The sequence below is a fragment of the Seriola dumerili genome, unplaced genomic scaffold, assembly GCF_002260705.1.
Source record: "Seriola dumerili isolate Sdu_G_001 unplaced genomic scaffold, Sdu_1.0 BDQW01000433.1, whole genome shotgun sequence".
Classification (NCBI taxonomy): Eukaryota; Metazoa; Chordata; class Actinopteri; order Carangiformes; family Carangidae; genus Seriola; species Seriola dumerili.
In genome coordinates this window covers 124,364-142,156 of record NW_019174688.1, presented here as the reverse complement: position 1 = coordinate 142,156, position 17,793 = coordinate 124,364, and the positions used below count along the sequence as shown (strand labels likewise).

Here is a 17,793-nt window from a genome sequence, read left to right as displayed (position 1 = left end):
AGACAATTCAGATGGAAATGTATTTATTTTGCTTTCTAATAATAACATCTGAATATTCTAGTTTTCTGTCAGTAAAATAGGATTTGGGTTAAACATAGCATTCAGAATGATAAATCATAATCACAACTTTACCAAATGATATTTTCACACTTTGCTTGCTAACCTTTAAACTATCTCACTCATAAGGAGATGACTATGAAGCCAAGCGAGGATGAGAATTAAAAACTGAGCAGTAATATATTTGTATCAGTCAGTTAAGAGAACTTGACCAAAGAGATCAGCGGTGCCACCAGGAGCAGAAGGCCAGCGCTTGTGCCGCTGGCGCTGTTGCAGTAGTCGCCCTGACAGCAGTCAATTTCTTCTCCAGTGGATCCTGTGATCCGTGCAGTTTGCTTGCTTGCGCACATCTGGCTGGAAGCACAGCCCTTCACGATCATCTTTTCTCTTCCGGAAGTCACTGAGAGAATGGAAATAGTCTTAGTGTGTGTGTGCCTCAAGTTTTAATACATCTACTAGAATCACTACACATTCATCAGCAGAGCAAATGTTTGGGACAGAGTTAGAGACTTAATGCTGTGGGCCTGTTACCTGTTGTGGAGATACAGTGGTCCTCATTCCCCTTGCACTTCAGAGTTGCATTGCACTGTTGTCCATCACAACTGAAGCACTTTCTACCATTGGGGATGGATTTGCTGGCATCTGTAACACAGAACATAAATTGTTCATATTGCGTGGGGAGGTAGAGGGGGATAGTGGGATGATTGTAATGCACTTTTCTTCTTCTGTGCCTTATTTAGAGTTTTACTGACGGATTTGTTGGTGTTTCACTGCTAGTGAAATAACAGCTATTAAACTCACAGATAAACAAAATGTAAATATGTAATCTGTGTTATTTGATTGTTCATTGTCTGATTATAATTTAATATTTCTGAAATACAGGAATTGTTTGATTTTACAGTATGTGATAATGAAAAGAGAACACACACACACACACACACACACACACACACACACACACACACACACACACACACACACCCTTGGGCTCTTCTATATTAGATTCCGATGGAAGATAAAGTAATTTTCCTTGTATTGGCTTGTCTTGGAATTTGAGATTTGTTTCTCTAACATCTAATATTCAATATAATCATAATATCTAATATCTAATCATATTGGACTATCGTAGTAAGTAAGTTACCTGGGGCAGGTTGAATGTTGCAGAGATCAGAGGTGCAACACTTGCTGGTAATTATCGTTCTGCTGATTCCAATGTTGAGTGATCCCCCAACACACTGTTCGGCCAAAGCACAAGTTTTCACGTTGATATCACTAACTTTTAAACTACCTGCAACAAAAGAGAAACCACTGTAAACTGGGCCAATGCAAAGCAATTTTACAATGGGAACAATGCACTGAAAAAAAATGACCATACCTGTATATGAAAGGAATCTTAGAGCGCCACACTGTTGACCCTGTGATGGGCATACCTTTTCTGTGCAGGATCCTGAGTCCCCCGACACACACTCATAACATTTCAGAGTGTAGGCTGATGAAATACAAAACTCAGATAAGTTTGAAAAGAATGTCAACAAGGGGTGGATGAAGAAATTCTAACTATTTTGATTGATCAAAATTATAAAATCAGCAACCAAAAGCAGGTTCCAAAAGTAGTTTTGACCTGACATTTTTTAAGACAGACAGACAGACAGACGGACAGACGGACAGACGGACGGACGGACGGACGGACGGATGGACGGACAGACAGGAAGACAGGAAGATGGACTAGAAAAGAGCACATTTTATCTGTTCAACTACAGACTAGGAACAAAAAGAAATAGCAGGGATAAATAAAGATCACCAACAGCAAAATAACAAATAGGTAGAGGACATACTGCCATTTGGCATGTAACCTGAAATGACTCATGTTTTTTCAGCATTTGTAAAGGCAAATATGTTAACTAAAAAATAAGGTACTTCTTTTCTTAAAGATTTAACATTAAAAAAACAGATAATAGAATAAAAACTTGCCTTTAGGGAGAAGCACAAGCCCAAAGATCAGGAGGAGATGCATTTTGTCAGAGTGGGATACAACTGACTTCTATTTTGACCTGTTGGCTATATATCGCTCCCCTGAGAAGGAGTGGTTCAGTGATGAAGAGCACTCCTCCACTTCTCTTCCATTTTGATGACAAAATGGGATTTTCTTTTCTTCTTTTTTTCAGTGTTTTATCATTTTTAATATATTTTACTATATTTTGCTACAACACAGACACAGTTCAAAACATACATACATAAATATACAGCAAATACATATGTATGTTTGTTTAACTTTATTTATAGAGCGCATTTCATGCACAAGGCAGACACAATGCGCTTTACAGCATACAACAAAACAATAACAAACAATACAAATAGCACAGAGTAGACAAGCGCACACACACACACGCACACACGTTCAATCAAACGCTGTTAAGAGGAGAAAAGTTTTTAACCTATTTTTAAAAAGATTGACTGACGGGGCAGTCTTTACTGCCTCAGGCAAACTGTTCCACCTGTGTGGGGCATAAACAGAAAATGCAGCCTCCCCTTCCTGAGTTTTGGTGCGGGGAATGACTAGTGTACTAGTGTTTGTGGACCTGAGGGGTCTTACTGGTATGTAGGTAATTAGCATGTCTGTTAGGTACTGAGGTGCAAGACCATTTAGTGCTTTATAAACTAACAGGAGGACTTTGAAATCTATTCTTTTTTTGACGGGTAACCAGTGCAGGGTTTTAAGAACGGGTGTGATGTGTTGATATTTTTTTGTACCAGTGAGAATACATGCTGCTGCATTTTGAATTAGTTGTAATTGTCGAATGCTTGTGTTTGCGAGGCCAGTGAATAGGCCATTACAGTAATCTAATCTGCTAGTTATGAATGCATGAATTAATTTTTCAGAGTCAGGTTTTGATAGAAAACTTCTTAACTTAGATATATTTTTTAGGTGGTAGAAAGATGATCTTGTGATGTGGTTAATATGACTCCTGAAGTTTAAATTGCTATCTATGATTATGCCAAGATTTTTTGCAACAGTTTTACTCTCCAGGGAGAGGGACTTGAGGTGTTCAGCCACTCTCAGTCTTTGAGTCTGTGCACCAAAGATTAGTATTTCTGTTTTGTCTTTATTTAACTGCAGGAAGTTTTCAGTCATCCATTTGTTAATGTCACTTATACATTGGGTGAGGGACTGTATGGGAGATAAGTCATCATGGTATAGAGAAATGTAGAGTTGCGAATCGTCTGCATAGTTGTGGTAATTAACATTATGGTTAGTGATGATATGTGAAAGTGGAAGCATATACAGGTTGAACAGTAATGGTCCAAGAATTGACCCCTGGGGAACCCCACATGTGACGTCCTTTTTTTTGGAAGAGAAGTCGCCGATGGAAACATACGACTTCCTGTCATGTAAGTATGAATTGAACCATTTAAGAACAGGACCAGATAAGCCCACCCATTTCTCGAGTCTCTCTAGCAGAATTTTATGGTCAACCGTATCAAAGGCAGCACTGAGATCAAGTAAAACAAGAATGGATATTTTTTTGGAGTCTGTGTTTATATGCAGGTCGTTTATTACTTTAATGAGAGCTGTTTCTGTACTATGGTGGGGACGAAAACCTGATTGATAAATATCTAGGAGGCTATTTGATGTGAGATATTTTTTGAGTTGAATGTAAACAGTTTTTTCAAGTATTTTACTAAGAAATGGCAGATTGGAGATGGGCCGATAGTTTGCTATATCATTTGGATCCAAATTCTTTTTCTTCAGGAGTGGTTTTATGACGCCTGTTTTAAGTTATGTGGGGAAAATCCCAAACTGAAGAGACCAGTTTATGATTTTTAAAACTTCGGGTGCTAAACAATTGAAGACGGTTTTAAAAAATGTTGTTGGAATAGGATCCAAGCAACAGGTGGAGGACCTGAGCTGACCAACAATATTAGAGAGATCTGTAGGATCTAAGCGGTCAAACTGAGACATAAAACAACTGGAGCCCCTGGAGAGAGGATGGAGAGGGTCATTTTTTGGTCTGAGGGCACTGATGTTTTGTCTGATTGTGTTAACTTTGCTATCAAAAAATAAAGCAAATTGCTCACAGTTTTCTGTAGACAGCAAATGTGATGGGATGGTGGATGGTGGATTTATGAGTCTGTCAACAGTGGAGCTGATTGTTCTTTGTATTTAGCATTGTGAAATGTCTTGAGTCCTTGCAGGGGTTATGTGCCAATAGTACGGAGCCACTTGGAACATTTAGAAATGTAATCAGTCGAGTTCACCCTTAGAACTAAGAGATAGGCAGCTAAAATTTGACAGTCAAAAAGCATTTAATTCTACTGACGTAAATTATATACAGTCGAGTCACTTTTCATAGACAACAGATCTAGACTGTAAGACACTGTGTACAGTATACAGTATAGACCTCTTTCAGTCTGTTGGGTATTTACAGTAGTTGGATATTTGAAAATGTTGTAATGAATTTGCACTAATTAAGTAAAAAGGTTTGTCATGGGCTGAGAACAAAGGGATTAACTTTTCATATTAAAAGGGAAACATGTGGCTTCTCATTCAAGGCAGCAAGATTTCAAGCTTCACTTGATACCTTCATACCTTGTCCATCAGCAGATAAAAGAAGAAACAAACCCTCTTGTGTCTAATCAAACCACTTTTTTATATCAGGTTGTAATCTCCATCGCAATTTTCCCCAAATTTAAGATAATATATTGTCCCATCAGACCAAATGGTGCTCCAATAATCCAATAATATGCTGAATTCAGCAGAACGTTTCAGTATTGAAACATTTGACATATCTTAATATTTCTGAACCCAACACAGTTTTTCTGTCAGTTTGCCAGGTGATAAGGGTTTCTGCAATGAACACCAACATTTAAGTTTCATTTCTCAGTATGTGCCATTACAAAGTCAAACTGGTTTAAACACATGGGCTCTTTTTCTAGGCATGAAAGGTACTTACTACAATAATATGGTTGCAGTGTATTTCCTGCTGCATTTATATATATCCTATATTTGAAAGCATTGACACCATGATTGATCTTTGTATTTACCATTGTTAAAAGTCCTTACAGGGGTTGTGTGTCAATATTTTAGAGCCACTTGGAACATTTAGAAATGTAATTAGTTGAGTTAATGCGACATAAACCTGCTAAAAAGAGGCACAGAACCCTTAGAACTAAGAGACAAGTTCACAAACTTGCCTTTGAGCAGGACCACATGACCAAGGATTGACATGAGTTTAGTCCCTGCCAAAGGCAGTCAAAATGCCTTTAATTGTACCTCCAACATGTAAATTATAAATGCTCTAATCACATCAAGTAAAGTCAGTTTTTCTTCACATAGTGCCAAATCAGGTCTAGACTATACCTGTGTAAGATACTGCGTACAGTATATATGTACAGTATATACCTCTTTCAGTCTGTTGACACTTTAATATTCAGATAATATAATCCCAACTGACCAAATGGCGTTCCAACAATCCTCTAAAATGCTCAATCTAAACACAGACACATTTGACATGTCTTAATACTTAATACAAAAAAAACTGCTCTGTACCCAACACAGGTTTTCTAATCGTTTGCCATTGTGAACTGGGTTTGTCCAATGAACACCAACAGTTAAGTTTAATTTCTCAGTTTGTGCCATTACAAAGTCAACCTGTCAAACTGGATTAAGCACAGAGTGAGGGAGTCATTTGTGCTCTTTTTCAAGAAATGAAGACTACCACAAAGCTGTGCAGTGAATGCACTGTGCAGTTTAAAGAATCACAGCACTTCCCTTTTATTTCTGTGTGGTTTACACTCCTCTTTTCAGTGATGTTAAAGAAAATGCAAAATAAGTTACAGAGGGCTACATTTTCACCTCTGAAAACATGTGCATCAGTACATCAAATCTGGTGTTACAACAAATTACTTGCAAATAAAAATGTCATCATATCTTACTTAGACATGTGCAGACAACTTCATCTCTCATCACCGCTGAACATTAAATACCCTGAGGACAGGGACAGGGTATGGGCAAGAGTCTGCAGGTTTTATTTTAAATCCCTCCAAAGTGAATAGAAGGTGGTGTCACCCTTCGACTCTTCAACACTGACCGAGCTTCCCGTTTCACTCCTCCTTTCCTGTAGGATGCAAACAACAGTCTCCACTTTCGGGGCCACAATTCTCCTCGTGTGACCTGATAACTGGACGTAAGAGGTTGCGCCGGTAATGTGTATAACAGCAGTTCAACCAGGGTGTTAGCAGAGCAGGCGACTGTATTCCGAGAGTGCTGAGGACTTTTTCACCCCATCCCAGATACGAGCTGCATAATGGAACCTGTAAAAACAGATCAAATGTATAGAGAGAGACCAGGGGCTGTGTACACAAAACATCCTACCGCTAAAACCTCCCAACTGGCAGAATTAAGAGACTCTTAACTCCCCATAAGGGTGTGCAACTCCTAAATACAAGTGTGGTTACATGTAGCACACTTTGAAAAGTAAAAGTTTAATTGTGCTTTTTGCTATAAAGACTAGCTTGTACCTGAATTCATGACCAGTTTCTTATTTCAGTCGGTATAATTCGATTTTCATTTGTGTCCTTTATTGAATCCGCTTTTAAATGATTTTTATCTGGAAAACATGCACAGGAGATGGAGGTACTTTTCAAGCTCTGAACACTGTCTTGCAGGTGTTCATTTTAAAGATGCGTATAGCTCCAACACCAAATAAAGTGAGGCAAATCCACAGGAAGTTAGTTGCTGTGGGTTTGCAAAAGTTTGCAAAGCAAAGCTTGATACACTACTCTGGCATGCATTCCCAATCCCAAGTGAAAATGATGTCCATGTTGTTATAACATTTTTATTGTCATGTTTGGCTGTTCTATGTTGTTCTGTAAAACTATGTTATAAATTAATGACACAAGAATGAAGTTAAATGGAAGGTGTGCAAAGCAGAATGTGATGTTTACCAGTTCTTTTCAGTGAGGATGGTGTGTGACAGCTGACAGCGGGGCATGGTCAGTATTTGGCTGCGAAGTTTTGAAACCATGGTGGAGAAGGAAGGGTGTCCTCTGTACCCCGGCAGCAGGGAGAAGAGCGGGTATGTTCCCGACCCTAAACATGGTACCATGATCAATTCACACCTTACACAAGCACAATACCTTGCTTTAGTCCCTGAAAAGGGAAGTAAAGATTTGTCAAAAAGCCTTTAATTCTACTTTCAAGATGTATAAATGATATGTCAACATGATACACATCACTTATCCAGGCAAATGCTTACTTTATAGGTAGTTGGGTTAGATACTGTATACTGAGTTTTGCCTTATGTGAAGAAAAATGCTTTGTAACCTGCTTTGGTCAGATTATCCTCGCCGTCATTGTCCTGCACAGGAAGTAGGAACATGTTGACCTCAGGTGACAGATAGTCCTGTCCCAGGCCAGGGAAGATATTGGAGTCTAGCATGGACAATGTACCTAAAATACAAACCAGGTATTATGGAATGAGTGGAGGTGTTGTATATTTGTTTAAGCAATTTGGGCTATTTATGTATTTAGTTAATAATATTTAATATGATTTGACTTTTTTAAAAAAAACAACTATAATGTGAATGGAATATATTTAATATGGGGAGAATACTCTTATAGTTTTGCACCTTTGTATTTGAGATGAGAGTGGGCCATTAATTTGTCCACCACCATATGCATGTTCTTCAGATTCCTTGGGCAGAAATCATCCCGTTTGGCTTTATTCTGGAGGAACACTGGGTGAAAAAGAAAAGTTTAAAGAAGAGAGACTTTCATGTTAATGTTATTAAACCTGGCTGGTGCGTGAGATTGTGTTTGCATTTCTGTTTAACAAAGTCACCTATATGAGGATAGTACTCTGCTCCATCATCATTTCCTGAAGAGCCAGTGCTGTCATGGCTTGCGGACGGAGTGGAAGGTTTCAGCATCTCAGCAGTCTGAAGAAACCTTCCCAAAAACATAACATGCAAATTTTTCTCAAACCAGAAGCAACAGCTGCAAGGGTAACTGCAGTGCAATTCAGTTTGATTGCAACTGTGGGAATACAGTATAATCGGTTAGGGAAGTGACTAACTAATCCCCTTGGCAGCTGTTGATAGGCTCGGTCCAATGATAACAACACAACATAATTAACAGTAAAACATTAGAATATCTACAGTACATGTTTGACATTTTGTAATTAAGTTCAGCAAAATCTGCTCAGTTAACTTTCCTCACAGTGCATAGTAATGCTATGATCACAGGATAAATCTATGTGTATTTTCTGGCAGCCTATTACTATATTCCTACATAAACATACATCTACAGATAGTTACCGGTAGGCGTTTATGACCACTAATAGTGCAGTGGAGCAACATTTCTATGAGCGGGTCCCGTTTAGTTTGCGTGGATTCAGACCGAAAATAGCCGTGTATTAACACATGCATGTGTAGGGGAATGAGGGTGATGCCATACACACTCCAGCCACTGATTTCACATGATTCCGCTGACCTACAAGTGTAACACACACTGACGCGTGGCAATGTGTCAACAAAACACTGGGAAGACTGTAAGCTCATTAACATTGATGTAAAAAAAAAAAGAAGCAGGATTTTAAATACTCACAAAAGTCAGGTTTGCAAATGATTAAGGACAAGCATTCAACCCTTTAGGATACAAACAATGGGCCTCATTCTCCAATATCTTCTTTAAGTATTTTCTTAAATTCTTTCTTAAGTTGTTCTTAAGAAAGTTCTTAAGAAAACTCTACGTCAGATTCATGAACGTGTTTTTAAACTGCAGAATTGTGTGCATCTGTGTTCTTAGATTGATGAATGCCAATCTCCTCATAAATTGAAAGCGTGTGCCAGTTGGCCCCAATTAGCACAGGTGAACACCACAAAATGCCCTTAAAAGGGCATGAGACTGAAGGGTCGTGTGCAGACACAGACAGAAGTCAAAAAAGGGATATGAAAATCTAAACCGAAGAAAACGCAATAACCTCTTATTTTATTCAAACATGTCAGCACTCAAATGTGCGTAAGAGAGCTCTTGAGTGTGTGTAGATACTGTTCTTACCTAAAATCAAATCCCAACTAAGAAAACATTGGTGAATGGCAGAATCTTTGTAAAAGGTGTGTAAGTGGGTTTTAAGAAGGAATTTCTTCTTAAGAATGGTTGGTGAGGCCCAATGTATTTTGGTGTGCAACAATGAAAAAAACAAAACAAAATAAAACACAGTGCCTTTAACAATTGCTTAATTCCAACTAGCTCTGTCTACATTAGCTATGTGATATTGGCCAACATCTGGGAATGGACGATATGGATAAAACCCTCTTTTATAGTACTGTATATGTATGTATGTATATATGTCATCTCACCCCACCCTGCCAACATCTGGTCTCTTTCATCATTTGGATCCATATGAGAGAAAGTATGACAACATGTATTTTCTACAAAGTCATTTTGTTTAATGAATGATGAGATTTTGTATGAGTATGAGTACAACGGTCATGCTTGGTGCATAGGGAATTAAATTTTCTTATTCTTTCCAGATTATTCTTCAACTATTAAATGGTTAATTCACAGTTTTTCAAGTCTGTCTCAAAATAATACACACATGCCCATATGTATGTACATAGAAAGCATTATTGGTCACTTTACTTGTTCTTCCAGCACTCAGCATACTATCAATATTGTGTTAAGACATACTTGAAAAATGTGCACCTATCCTTTTTTGCTACACTTTTTAATTTCTACACTTTCCAAGACATGTAAGTAGTTACATTTGATGTCCGTGTATTTCTAGTGCAATCTACTTCCTAGAAACAACTAAGCTAATTACCAATATCTTTTTTAGCTACAGAGTAATTTGGGTTAGTGTGGGTATTCTGAGCAGATACTGGTGTACATGGACAAGATGAGTGTGTGTCAGCACATAGGCAGTGATTTTCAACAGGTCTGGCTTCACTGTTGACAAGACCAACTGAAAGAATAACATTACTGAGCTCATAAGAAAGACCAGAAGACAAATATCCTCTCAAGATACAAGATGAAATACTCAACATTCCTGTGGGAGCAGGGGACTTGAAAGTTATTGGCAGAGCCTTACTGAGAGCTATCCTCTCCTTTTTTCCTGCAAAGCTGGGTAGTGAGTATTATACAGATCTATCACACATAAACAAGTACATACCTGTAGAGGTTTAAGTCAGTGAACCAGTCTTGAACGACAATGATGACATGGCACACAGTAAACAGGAAGGCAGCGATCTGAAGAGACTGGTGAAAGATTATAAAGAGAGAGGACTAATGTGGCTACATGTGAATGTGTGTGTACAGAATTAAAATGACCACTAAACTGTCATTAAACAGTGAATTGGAGGACTACAGGTACATATTGGTCCTTACAGGTTATGCACCAGGGCAAATATAAACAACTAGTGCCCTCTGCAGGCCGGTCACTGACCTGCATCTCAATGTACGTATGAGGGAGGTTGTACTCTGGAGGCAGCTTCCGGTCGTTGTTGATGAGGTGGTCCAGAATAGATGGGCTGAGGATCGGCTGAAGAAACAAACAAGGAAGAGGCATTTACACACATGTTGATTCAATCCCCAACCAACCAACTATCCTGATTTCTCTCTATTCCACGGTGACATTTAAATTTCACAGTTCATTACTTCCCTACATTCTGACAGCAAATTGAAGATACTACAGAAAAGAGACACTGACTCTGTATCCACAACACTTCATTCTTATGTACCTGTGTATCCAGGAAGATGACTCTCTCCTGTGTGATGAAGAAATCAATCCCTGTGCTCTGGTTTCCTCCTCTTTCTTTGATTTCTTGAGTCTGGGCTCTGAATACATAACCTCTGTGCAAAAAAATGCGGATGCTTATTCCAAACAAAGGACACATCATGTCCTCAGTGTCACACACTGAGCTGGCTTTTGTGATAAAACAAAATAACATATGTTCATCTGAAACACGGCACCAGACTACACAGAAGCAGCTGAGTTTACTATAGTGCCTCTGTGTGGCCAGAAAGAGTTATGTCTCTTTCAGTGTGCAACTTTAAAATACAAAATGTTGATGGGAAGAAAAAAACAGATAAATATTTACTATTGATTTGTGTAATCTGTTTGTGTTATTTCAACTTTGAATGGGTAAGCTGCTTTTGCAAAACTACCTCTATTCCAGCTGAGCAATATGATGAACAGAAAGACAAACTGGGGCTGACAGTTCACTCTCTTCATCTTAAGCAAATGATTGTATTAAGTCCTGCACATATATTCCTTTCTATAATAATCTATAATAACAGATGAGATGTTTCGGTATGTAGCCCTGACAAAAACTCATTATAATTACATGTGTCTACTATATTCAGCTTTTCTATTATATTCTGTTTTTTAGTAGACTGTTCTAGCCTTAATCAAAGCACTTAACTATTTGAGGTTGAGATTATTTATTTTTCTGGTGTTGTCACTGGTTTAACAAAGCTTTAGTTTCGCTCAAATCAATACTGCAAGTTGAACAGTAACTTTTACTGGAAGATTTTTACAAAACTAAAATTTCAGTCCTTCTGGGTTTAGTCTTAACTGGTTTCTTCAGTCTTCATTTAGTAAATTGAACTCAGGAACACATTATTTTATTGTTGTCGAATTCCTCTTGCATACTATGGGACATTTTCTGTCATTATGGGAAAGCCTAATCCTCATCAGCATCTTTTAACTGTGACATCTTTTATCCACTGCTTTTCTCTGACTATTATTTTACTTCTTATTACGCTTTTGACAAGTTTAAAATTAGATGTTTTTATTACTTTTATTATTAAATGAAATCAATATATAATTTACACATAGCTGAGCAGTTTACAAGCCTGAGGGTATTGTTGGTGTTTCATACAGTCTTACCTTTGATCTTCCTCAGGGGTGTTGGCAGATAACAGTGACATGATTGTGGATTTCCCAGTTCCCTGAAGGCCAATGACTCCCACCACCAACATATCTGTCTGGTCCCTCAGGTACTGCAACACATCACAACAAAAAAGCAACTTCCTTTGAGTAAAAACAGCACAGTATATTGAAAACATTTTTCAGTTATTTAATACAATGGCTCACCAATCAACTAAATTCATCGAACATTAACTCACCTCCATGGCACTGTCACACCAGTTCATCTGATCGTCCACCAGTTTAATGCTGTGCTTCATCTTCTCTGGAGGGAGGAGTTTAGCTTGGCCAACCATAGCTGGAAGTCACATGAAACAATTCTGGATATGTAATACGTAATGAGGGCATCCAAATGGAGTATTTGTTAACATCACACTAACATTTGTAATTTACAATACAATTAGTTAGTACAATAACTCACGGTCTACAGCGCTGCTCGATGCAGAAGCACCCATTCCTCGGTTTTGGATCTGGTACACAGGCTGGGTAGGTCGCTGCCCTTCCCTCTCAATCTTTGAGGGTCCAGGGCCAGAGGGCTGAGCTGCTGCCTCTGGAGGAGTCCCTGGCTTCCCTCCATCATCCCTTGCTTTCATTAGCATGATGGGCTTCTCCAAGACTGGAGCTCCACTGACAGGTGCATTCTGTGATGGCTTGGCCTAGAAAAGGATCCATTTAAAAGCACAATTCAATAGATGCCTGAGCAGAGAGGTAGAGGAGCTTAAAGACTACTTTCTGTAATGATTAACCGTGACTCATTTGTTATGGCATTGTGAATGTAGTGCTGAACTATGGAGAGAATTGTGCCTTACATCGCCTTAGGTATAAGCATCTGTCGAATCTAAATGTTCAAATGTCTTTATTGTTTGTGTTCAATACAGAGAATTAAAAAAAAAAGAGCTCAGAATTTGACACAAGCCAAAGTACCCTTTCCCCGGGGGGTTTTGCAAGAATGATGGGGGTCTTCTGAATGAGTGGGCCTGGTGGATCCTCGCTCCCATCCTAAACAGACACATGAAAGCGAGTCAGTTTTCAGTTACGCCAGCAGTTTAAACAATCCAGACTTCATAAGTGTGAGCTTGTATTACCCTTCGTTCCCTCGGCTGGTATTCTCGATCCCGGCTGGGACCAGACAGATTTTGCCCAGGAGGTCCCGCATCTCTGTCTCCCCGGCGTCTCCTCCTCCTGCGTCCCTGCCCGTACATCCCGGGCTGACTGTGGCCAGACTCTGACATCTCCCTACTCGCTTGATTTACTGACTTAAAACAGCACAACGGATATCAACACAGAGCTAGAAACGATGGAACCACAGTCCGAGCAGAGACGAGCTAAAGGTATTTTTACTTTTACTGAAATATCCCCGAAACGAGAAATCTGTTCTCAACTAGCAGTCCTATGACCATTACTCTCCTTGAAATTTAAAGACTTTTAATCGTAACATCGTTTTAGTTCAACCTCAAGCACTTGTCTGTGGACGTAAATAACGTTTGCTAAAGCCTTCCGCCAGTGCGCTTGTTTGGTAGCTCGACGCAAACCGTTACAATATGATGTTGGAGCGGTTCTCAAATATCATCGTCCTGGAAGAAACTCCACCCGCCTAAAATTCCATTAGTTTAAAATCAAACACATCTCGCTCGTCTGGTAAATGGAGTCGTTATGAAACATCGTAATGATGTGGGTAGTTCCAGGGACCATTTCACACGGTGTATTTTTACTATATATTTTACTGTATAAAGGAATATAGGACGATGTATATATAACGTTAAACCGTGCCTCGCTACTTTTTGTTTGCCTTTATTAAAAATAATCGCATCCTGAAATGTCAGATTTCTTAAAGGCAAAGTTAAAGAAATCACTGTATATAGTATGGGCGTTGTTTGGTGGCGTGAATATGGTGTTTCCTGGTTGCCTTAAAATAAAAAATAAAAAATAAAAAATAGTAAAGAAAGAAAACCCATATTGATAATTGAAGACCGCCCGTGCTATTCAAAAAAAGAAATTTTAGCCTGGGATGATTTTTTTGGGATGAACTCGTTATATAATTCTCAAATTAGTGTACTGAGTAAAATTACAGTATCTGCACATATATCAACCAAGAGTTTTCATGGAGTTTAAAGAAATATTAAACTGCCTAAGAAAGCCATGGAACTTGAGTGATGCACTCTGGGATATGTAGGCGTCTCTCTTCCGCCTTTAACCGGAGGTGGAGGGGCTAGCTGTGTGGACGCCATCAACAATATGACGGTGTCATTAAATATGAATTTTTAAAGGTTTTTCTTGTTGTAATGTGCTGAATCATGCCTGTATTATCGTCACCTGTACAGCTGGATGCGCTTCAGACACACATCTTTTAAAAGAGGCCGTTTATGTCTCCTAAAAACCCAAGTCAGTACATACAAGTAAACGTTAACGCTAGCTCTTAGTGTATTTTTAGTAACGTACAGTAAATGTCTCGGACGAATCGTCACCTTCTAGCTTGGAGGAATCAAATTATTCCATCGTTGTTTTGTGGCACAGGCAACGGTGTATCAGTGCTGTACTTGTGGGCAAAGGTAAGTAGTTTCCCTGTGTATGTATAAGTGTAACGTGTGATGTGGCTCTGACAGAGCTTTCGTTTATGGTGGGCTATAACGTTAACTAGCTAAAAGTAGGAAATAGTGAAAAGTGATACTGGGTATGTGCTGTCAAGGGAGGCACGTGAAGACACGAAAAGTTAACCTCACTAGAGCTGCAATTAATGATTATATGCCAGTCTTCAAAAACCTTACTTTGTCTGCATCACACAGATATTGAATGTAAATGTTATAAATATGGTATAAGACAAAAACAATGACAGATTGAACAGGACTCTAGAGCCTACAACCATGCTAGCATCTCTTTTATGATCTACTTAGGCACTGAGGGGGCTTTGAGCTAAATGTTAACATGCTATCGTTAAGCAGGTACATTGTTAGCATGCTAACATTTAGCATGCTGATTAGCACCAAACACTAAGTACAACCGAGGCTGTGGCAGTGTGATTTTGCAGGTATTCAGACAAAAACCAAAGTTGGACATTACTGGATATATTGAATTTTTGACCCAAGGATGGCTCAACATGAAAAGGATTTCCAAAGTGGATATAATTCATCCTGAGGGGGGCATGCATGTCTGTAACAGGTTTAATGGCAACAGTTGTTGACATATTTTACCCGAAGCTACAAAAGCGAATCTCATAAGGGCGCTAGAGGGAAAGTCGGGATCAACAAAGTCAGTAGCATTCAGCCTCCAGGGGCCATGACTGTCTGTACAAAATTTCATAGCACTCCAGTAGTTGTTGAGATATTTCAGAGAATGTCTGGAATTTTTGGTTGATAATTGAATAAAAAACGTATTAGCAATGAAATCTTTATTTTTAGATTAAATGGCTGTCTGATGTAATGCTTCTATTGTTATGCATGTATGAAACCTTGCTTGACATTTTTTAAGTGATTCTGTCTGCTTTAAATTGCAGACCATCCAGAGTTTGCCTTGACTGACTCCTTATGTCTGAAGACTCGAGCAGCGATGAAGAATGGTGTATCTCTACAACAAGGCAGGTGGATGATGCACGCACACTGGCAAAATGTTGGGAATGTGGCAAAAAATTCAGCAACATAAAAAACTTGATGTCACACTACAAAAGCCACAATATTAAAGCCACCTGCCACATCTGCAAGATTATTTTCCGACGCCTGACGTCACTCTCCACGCACCTGGATAATGCACACTCGCCGCCCCTCTGCAAAAAGTGCCATCAATCTTTCAGTAATGTGTGGGAATTGAACAAGCATGCAGAGATACATTGCATTGGCTCGGCGCCTTTTAAAGAAGCTCCCTCTTTGATTTCTGCAGTCATACATCAGAGTCAGAACGCTGGCATCTTTTCTGATGAGGTGACTCTACAGCAAAGTAAAAACTCAGTACCGTGTGACTCAATGTCAGAGTTGAGGCCTCAGCAAGCAATTGAGATGAGACCTGAGACATCTGAAAACAGTGTAGAATATATAGTGGGTGAAGATGATAAAGACATTGACATGGAAAGTGACTGTGAGAAGCTAGATGATTCAACAAGCTCCGAATCTGATGATGAAGATAAGACACTTTGTAAACCTACAAACATGCGTCCAGATGATGCCGAATCAGATGGTGGCTCAAGTTCAGCTGATAATTCCAGTGACTCTTCCAATAGTCTGCACTCTAAACAAAACCCTGCAGCCCTTCCCAGTGTTAATAGTTCAATATGTGCTGCATGTGGTAGAGGGCCCTTTAGGTCAATGAAGCTCCATTTGCTGCACTGTAGTGGTATAAGGGTAAAATATCAGTGTTCACTGTGCAAGACGCTCTTTCTAACTGAGACTGATCTTAATGAGCACTATATGCCTTTGTATTCCTGTGACATCTGTGGCCAGGTTTTCTCTCACGAGAGCTTGTACCATCACCACCAGTGTCCCAAGGAAAGCAAATCACCTTTGGTCTTCTTTTGTTCCGAGACAATGCCAAAAGCATGTAACGTATGCAGATCCTTTTTCACTTCTGACAAAACTTTGTTAAACCATGTTACCAGAGTCCACACATCAGTGGTCAGCACCAAAGTATGCATTATTACCAATCCATCAGCATTGACCGATAAAAAGGGTTCAGGTTTCCATGGCGCTGCAGTCCAGTCCACCGTCAGTAGTCCAGATGTAGTCAACCAGGTCAGTAACGGGAAGCTGCATGTTGACCAAACTTGTGCAGGCTCACTGTCCACTATTCTGAAGTCTGACACCGACCCAACTTCAGCAACTGCGACCTCTGACCCCGTCTCGCCCACTATTATGGCCATGTTCGAGAACGACAGCCAAGATGTGGCTTTGATGAAACGTATGAACACAGGCTGGCGCTCCAAAGTCCCTTACCCCTGCAGGCAGTGTGGTGCCATCTTGCGGCAGCCCTCCCTCATCATTAGCCACCGCTACCTCCACCGAGGCCGCCGCTCACACCAGTGCCAGTGCGGCCGAGCTTTTAAGCACCGGCTGCACCTCCTGCGACATTGTGTTCAGCATGCGGAGGCCATAAGCTACATCTGCGTCAGCTGTGGGGAGACTTTCATAGGAGCCAGACTCTTAGCTGAACACATGAAGGGCAAATCACAGAAAAAGTCCCGTCCTTCCGGGTGTCCATGGAGACGTAAAGTTAAGAAAAAATGCAAAATGCCCTTTACATGTGACTGTGGACAACTATTTTTTAGGCCTTCTGCCTACATATGGCACCAACTTCAAAACTGGACAAAAACTAAACAATTGAAGAAGCCCTTGAAATGACAATGGATCAACACGTCTGGTTTTCGCCACTCTTCTCCAACTTTGTCCACCACAATTTAAATCAAACTGTTAAATTAAAAGGGATGTTTCACACATCATCTGATTGTCACTATTTTGTTTAATTTGTGTGTTACCAAGTGACAAAATCAAAGCAGAATCACATACATGTTTTTTCTTAATAGCTTTTAATTATAAGCATGTCCTGGATGGTTGTTAACATGTTTTCACCATGTGCAAATGATACATAGTAAACTGTTATAATAAGTTCTTTTGACAACATACCGGAGTACAATTGAACCCACAAGGAACTTTTTTCAGTATTTGGATTAAGTTAAAACACATAAAACTCCAGTTTATCCTCCAGAGAAAGAGCTAGTCCAGTTTTGCTATTTTTCTCACAAAGTGCATTCTTAACAGTGAGGTTTGTACGGGGGGTTTCTGGGGTCTCTTGTGTTCTGTTTTTCAGATTTGTTTTCACAACAGCC

General features: G+C 39.5%; 2 protein-coding genes across 3 annotated transcripts; both read right to left on the bottom strand.

Moving 5' to 3' along the window:
* Nucleotides 1-254: 254 nt before the first annotated feature.
* plaur (plasminogen activator, urokinase receptor) lies at nucleotides 255-2,071 on the bottom strand. The gene is made up of 5 exons (XM_022761980.1): nucleotides 2,029-2,071; nucleotides 1,433-1,546; nucleotides 1,199-1,345; nucleotides 589-699; nucleotides 255-457 (listed from the first exon to the last, which is right to left on the bottom strand). The coding sequence occupies exons 1-5, from the start codon at nucleotides 2,069-2,071 to the stop codon at nucleotides 255-257; spliced, it is 618 nt and encodes a 205-aa protein (XP_022617701.1).
* Nucleotides 2,072-5,139: 3,068 nt separating this feature from the next.
* On the bottom strand, nucleotides 5,140-13,474 carry smg9 (SMG9, nonsense mediated mRNA decay factor). Of its 2 annotated transcripts, none has more exons than XM_022761948.1 (13): nucleotides 13,073-13,474; nucleotides 12,912-12,986; nucleotides 12,409-12,643; nucleotides 12,188-12,285; nucleotides 11,949-12,061; nucleotides 10,798-10,909; nucleotides 10,503-10,598; nucleotides 10,230-10,315; nucleotides 7,899-8,005; nucleotides 7,687-7,794; nucleotides 7,382-7,507; nucleotides 7,003-7,147; nucleotides 5,140-6,369 (listed from the first exon to the last, which is right to left on the bottom strand). In XM_022761948.1, the coding sequence occupies exons 1-13, from the start codon at nucleotides 13,217-13,219 to the stop codon at nucleotides 6,291-6,293; spliced, it is 1,527 nt and encodes a 508-aa protein (XP_022617669.1). In that variant the 5' UTR covers nucleotides 13,220-13,474; the 3' UTR covers nucleotides 5,140-6,290. The 2 variants fall into 2 exon arrangements, with proteins under 2 accessions (XP_022617669.1, XP_022617670.1); XM_022761949.1 differs by having other exon boundaries at nucleotides 6,284-6,369; nucleotides 7,386-7,507.
* Between the last annotated feature and the right edge of the window lie 4,319 nt (nucleotides 13,475-17,793).

Excerpts from the sequence above, each read along its gene's own strand:
- plaur (XM_022761980.1), bottom strand. The coding sequence starts at position 2,071 with ATGCATCTCCTCCTGATCTTTGGGCTTGTGCTTCTCCCTAAAG. Across the intron at positions 1,547-2,028 it reads GCTTGTGCTTCTCCCTAAAG|CCTACACTCTGAAATGTTAT; the intron begins GCAAGTTTTTAT and ends GTATTTCATCAG. Across the intron at positions 458-588 it reads CCACTGTATCTCCACAACAG|TGACTTCCGGAAGAGAAAAG; the intron begins GTAACAGGCCCA and ends CCATTCTCTCAG.
- smg9 (XM_022761948.1), bottom strand. The coding sequence starts at position 13,219 with ATGTCAGAGTCTGGCCACAGTCAGCCCGGGATGTACGGGCAGGGACGC. Across the intron at positions 12,062-12,187 it reads GGTGTGACAGTGCCATGGAG|TACCTGAGGGACCAGACAGA; the intron begins GTGAGTTAATGT and ends GATGTGTTGCAG. Across the intron at positions 10,910-11,948 it reads ACCCCTGAGGAAGATCAAAG|AGGTTATGTATTCAGAGCCC; the intron begins GTAAGACTGTAT and ends TTTTTTGCACAG.